This window comes from Sorex araneus, chromosome 3 (genome assembly GCF_027595985.1).
Source record: "Sorex araneus isolate mSorAra2 chromosome 3, mSorAra2.pri, whole genome shotgun sequence".
Lineage (NCBI taxonomy): Eukaryota > Metazoa > Chordata > Mammalia > Eulipotyphla > Soricidae > Sorex > Sorex araneus.
Window position 1 is genome coordinate 59,425,678 of NC_073304.1, and position 5,648 is coordinate 59,431,325.

At 34.1% G+C, this 5,648-nt stretch overlaps 1 protein-coding gene across 1 annotated transcript; it reads right to left on the minus strand.

Annotated features, from left to right (window-relative positions):
* Nucleotides 1–4,547: 4,547 nt before the first annotated feature.
* LOC101537476 (eukaryotic translation initiation factor 1b-like) lies at nt 4,548–5,230 on the minus strand. Its single transcript, XM_055132978.1, has one exon. The coding sequence runs from the start codon at nt 5,228–5,230 to the stop codon at nt 4,889–4,891; it is 342 nt and encodes a 113-aa protein (XP_054988953.1). The 3' UTR covers nt 4,548–4,888.
* Nucleotides 5,231–5,648: the final 418 nt, after the last annotated feature.

The window sequence follows — 5,648 nt, forward strand, 5'->3', positions numbered from 1 at the left end:
ATTTCTAGGCAAACATTATCATCAAGTAGGGGACGATTCTAAAGAATATTTTCAGTTACAGTAGGAATAATACTTTTCAAATAATAGAAAAGAAAATAGCATTAAATTAGAAATAGTTTCTCTAAAGATAAAATGCTGACATTTGAGACCAAAAAATGAATCAAACAGTTCCATTGTTAGATGTAAAGCAGATAAGCTGCATTGTAGAGACCTTTTTGTATAAAAATAAAACCACTCCTATCCATCCTTATTTCTTATAACATACCATTCATCCAGTTATATGATTTTAAATGATTTAAAAATTTTCCTCAGAAAATTGTGTGAGCATAGAGACCTGTTACAGGCATCCTAAATTATAACTGAGCTCACAATCTTGTCTGGGAAATGAGGCTCCAGCTGACTATCAATGCTCCTCTGATTATAACTTGAGTCATAAATGTCAGGTTCTACTACTCCCAGAATGTTTGTGGCACACACTTCTAGTTTGGTCAACTCATTTACAGTTCCTGTGTCTTTGTATATGTGACCTACATGAATTGTGTACAGATGTACTTCTTGCTCCTGCACTTTTCACAGAGAAGCTAAAATTACAGACTTCTTCAGTCTCATGAAAATGGTGTCTTTGATATCTTGAGGCAAGTCTCAAAATTTGTCTCAAGAGAATTCTCATTTTTAGTATTTATGAAAGTAATAACTAATTTTATGTTCTTATTTTGTTATTAGTAGTGCTTATATTTATTCTTTAAGTTTTATATATATATATAAAATCTATATATATATCATGAATGGTCTGGTATGTTTTACTGGAAAGAGATTTCTATTATTCTCGTAGCTATACAAAATACCTTACAAAAACTATAATGCGTGGGTCATGTAAATGAATTTCTCACTAAAGCATGTTTTATGTATTTTTAGTATTTTTTCATTGTATTTTTCAATTAGAGAACTTTAATTATAAACTCAAAACATGAAATATGTCCCCTGATAAAACTTTTTGCTGGGTTCCACCCAAGACAGCAACTCTAAGTCAGTTAGGTGAGTTTCTGTGGAGAATAAATTGATATATTTAATATTTAAGTTTTTCTTAAATATTATAGACTCCCATAGTCTATAACTAGGGGAGTTTCCATGTTTTAAGCATCTTGGATGTATTGGAAAGTTAATCTTAATCAATTTAATTTTTCTTGGCAGCTATGGGGGAGGCAAAAGTGTTGAGAGAAAAGGGAGAAAAATAACTGTGGGGCTACAAATGGCTTACAAAGTTCATCCATGTTGTATTTCTGAAATTTTTTATAGCATCTATTTTTTTCAAAATTGAAAATCATTTGTTTTCTAAAAAAAGTTTTAAAAATTATATTCAAGAGAAGACAATCAGGTATAAAATTACCCGAATGAAACCCAGCTACTTAGGGTTTATCACATGTATTTATAAGGTGCAGTCAAATAATATAAATAACACAATTCCAGCTAGGTGGGTACTTTGTAAATGAAGAACAGAGCACAGATGCCATGTAAAGTTGGCAGTTAATTCTCAGTTGTAGGTGACAGTTGGCAGGCAAACCTATGGGCCAAATATTGCCAGATTTGTTAATTTTTCAGAATAAGTGGAACATATTTTTTCTGTGAAATCAAATGTTTTTAAGGGGAGGCTTTCTGCATTTTAAAAAACTGAATTTTTTTAAACTGTGTCTAATGGTCACAAACTTATTTCACAAACTTATGTTAATATACAGATGTTAAGTATTTCTTTTTAAAATGCTTTATGCTTTAATCCCAATATTGAGGATATTAGTTGTTCACATAGCAAATCTGCGGTTTATTTATGTCTGCTAGAAATCAGGTTGATTTTAAGCTTTGTTTTTCCATCCTCAGCATTTGGCTTTTATCCTTAAACTTGTCACCTTATGTCTGATACGTTTTTTGAATACTTCCCATGCACACATTCACATCAGAACTGGTGAGTCAATTGGTTTCTTGCCATTCCTCTGTTCCAATATCCTTGCTCCCAAGCCCCTCTGCTCCAATGCGTTTCCAACAACACCCAAACAGACTGGCTCTTTTTTAGATCAGTATGATGAAGAGAAAGGTCTGGGAAAGTGAACACCTGAGCTTTATAGATTTAAAGTTTTACAAGGGTAAAGAATGGATCCTGGGAGATTGTCTGAATCAACGTCATGTGGTTACCAGGGTCTCCTGATGTGTTTGGGGACCATGACCGTACCCCCAGATAATGGGTGAAGAAACAGGTCTACAAGCTGGTAACTAGTGGCACTTTGTTCAAATCTGTCAGTATTATTATAGAGAAATCGTGAAGGGTTGGAGAGTAGCAATTACACACAAGTGTGGTTGAACATTAACATAAACAATGAACAAATGTAAAGCCTCAACTTCAGGGGAAATTCTTCTAGAAGATCCACCCAGGGTAGGATTCCATGTAGGGTCTTTTATCTATACCCTAGATTAAGCTTAAATGGTCTTTCTCAGCTCATGGTAAAGGGTGGCTTTTCCTGGGAACATCTCGCTATATTTCCCAGACTACAGTCTTCAGGCCAGATTAGTTTTTCCCAACCTTAGTAGGGTCCTTAGTCAGTTACCTCTTTTTGGGTCTTGACAGTTTGTTCCATGATCATACCCTTAACTTGTTATACTTCTTATGGTCCTTAGATTGTCCTATGTATGTGTAGCATACAACTTACCCCAGCTCCATCTAAGTCCCTCTTTTGGGATCCACCTTTTGGGGTGTAAGGATCTAAGGCAAATCTAAGAGAAACTAAGGTTTAAATCAAGAAGTATGACAGATGCTCATGAATAAATATTATTTGAAGTCAATTTACCTTATTATAAAATCATAGCATTAACTGTCTTCTTGTGTCTATGCAAAAAGGACATTACTCTAAAATGCAAAGGGCATAAGGAAAGAGAAAAATATATATTTCACTTACATATACAAAATCCAGAGTCATAAGAGGGCTTGACTTTATAAATTACTGTGTCTGGTTTGGAGATATTTGTTACTAACAGGGGAAGAAGAACGTAAAGAAGGGGTTAAATATAAACATGGATAACTGGGAGTCCTGGGTGAGATTTGGTGTGCCCCCAGAAGCACTAGAGTGGGTATAATTCAATTAATCTAAACCCTCTCAGGATAAGAAAGGACAACCGAATGTTAAGCCTAAAATGCTTGGAACTATAATCCAGCAGGAGGCAACCTGTTGAAGAATCCAGTCATTAAGACTATGCACTGATTCAGTTGTGTAGCTAAGTTGGGAATCTAAATGACATGTAGCAAATTGCAAGCAGTTCTATATCCAAAAGAGAAAAAGAGATCATATCAGTAATGAAGAAATAATCACAATGACAAAATTCTAAAAGTTCTTCATGAAGAAAGTCATGGCAGCCTTGTGGATGCCATTTGTTAGATATCCAATTAATTAAGAGGTGGAGTCAAAGATATATGTTTCAAAATATTTTGTAGGACATCAATAAGTGAGTTCTGAAAATGACACTTTTCTCTATAGATTTTATTCACCAGAAAACTTTAGCTCTTATCTAACCAGTAGCAAAACATTAGATAAACCTAAATTGGAAATATCTAGAAAGAATAAACAAACAAAATTGGATCAGTCCCCCCCAAACAGTCTCTTCAAAGCTATGTCAATAATGATAAGAGAAGTTTGAGAAAATGTTATAGTCAGTGGATCCTAAGAAGACATGATGAATCAATGTGGTAATTTGAGGTATTTATGTAGTATTTTGAGTGAAATCTGGAAAGAGATATTGGGGCAAAACTAGAAAAATTTGAACAAGATATAAAGTTTAATCAATTGTATTATGCCAGCGTTCTTTTCTCAGATTTTCTCAGTTAAATTGTAGATGATGACATGCTATGCTGCATGTTTTCTTCAATATGGATGAAAGAATAAAATATGAAGTTTTAGTGATATTCTTCATTGTAAATGATAGAGAAAATATAATAGTGCTATTAGGTAAGTGTATTATCATTCATGATTGCTTTTGTAAGATGGGAGGGCATGTTTACTGTTGATTTTGTTATAGATAAAATAATAATAATAATAGAAGTCTAAAGCTCTTATATTGAAAACTGTTAATTTAGTTTAGCAATTTTATTTTCTTGTTTTAAGTATCTTGATTTAATGACTTCATACGTGTTTCTTTTTTTTTCTTTGGTTTAGGCAAATGGCTTTAATGACAGGGCTTGTACTATGTAGCTAATCATCACTATTCAATAGAAAACAGAAGTCTGGGTCCCAAATGGACAGCTACAAAAATATAATAACTGTAGTTTTAAATTACACTTAATATTAAAGCTACATTTTGATAAACCCTTGGCTATGGCTAATTTGTTTCTAATCTTAGCTATATATGACAAAGGTTCACCTCTAGCTTTGGTTATAACAGTGGTTGAAACTAATCAGAAGGAAAGCTTGAAGAATGCGAACTCTTGGTGAAAAAAAATACTTGTATCTTATTGGCTTAGATTTGGGGGCCTAACGAAGCACAAAAGAATTCATAAATTTTCTTTTTTATTGTTAAGCTGCAACATACATGGTTTAATACAACAAAAACCATTTAATTGAGTGAAAAGTAATAAACTGAACAATAAACAAATAAACACTCCAGAACCAAAATATTTTCTATTGGAAACATGTTAAGATGAATACGGGGTTTTGTTACCATCTTACTGCGATTTTCTGATGTGTGACTAGCCTACATACCCCATGTTTTCTGCAATCATGCAGACATGAATGGAAGTTTGAATCATTAAATACATGAAAAGTCCATTTACCGAAGAGGATCATTTCACAAGGCAGCCAAACTGTGTTTAGAGAACAAAATTGCTTAAATTCTCCAGGTTTTTAGGTTCATTTTAGAATCCCTGAACCTTAAGCTGTTCCTCCTTCACAATGCCAACCTCCAAAAGAAACTGGCAAATATTTTTCCTCTGGTCATCTTGAAGCTGAATAACCTCTCCGTACTCAGAATGTTCGATCACAGTACCATTACAGGCAAATTTCATTTTGAAAGCTTTCACAAGTTTCTTTTTATCATAATCATCTGCAATGCCCTGAACAGTCATCAGAGTCTTTCTGCCGTTCCGTTGCTGGATTCTTAAATGAATGTAAACCTCAGTCCCTGCTGATAGTAAGTTGTCACCCTTAGTTGCATCAGCAAAGGGGTCGAAAGATTGGAGGTTCTGGATAGTGGACATGGGATACTAGTGTGAGGCTGGTGAGGGGATAAAATCCCTTCGGGGCCTGCTCGGATTGCCCTCAGGAGGCTGCAGCAGGCTAGACAAACAGCGGGCAGGCACATACATATTTCTTAGCTGAGATTTTTAGCTGAGTTTCCTCTTCTGTGTGATAAGGAGAAACAATTGTTCTTCTGGCTCTAAAACAATTGATTCTTCTTTTACTCAAACAATTTTTCTTTCAATTAAGGCTCAAAATATGAAGAGTCCTTCAAACCTAGTTCACCATCTAACTTTCCCACGAAGTCTTCCCTAATCATTCATTTCTTGAATATTTCTAACGAGGTGTTAATTGTCTTCAAAATGAAAGCTGAGTCATAAACTTTGTATCTCTATCTCTACATCTATTACTTATCTTGTATAAAATTTGGGTTGGAGC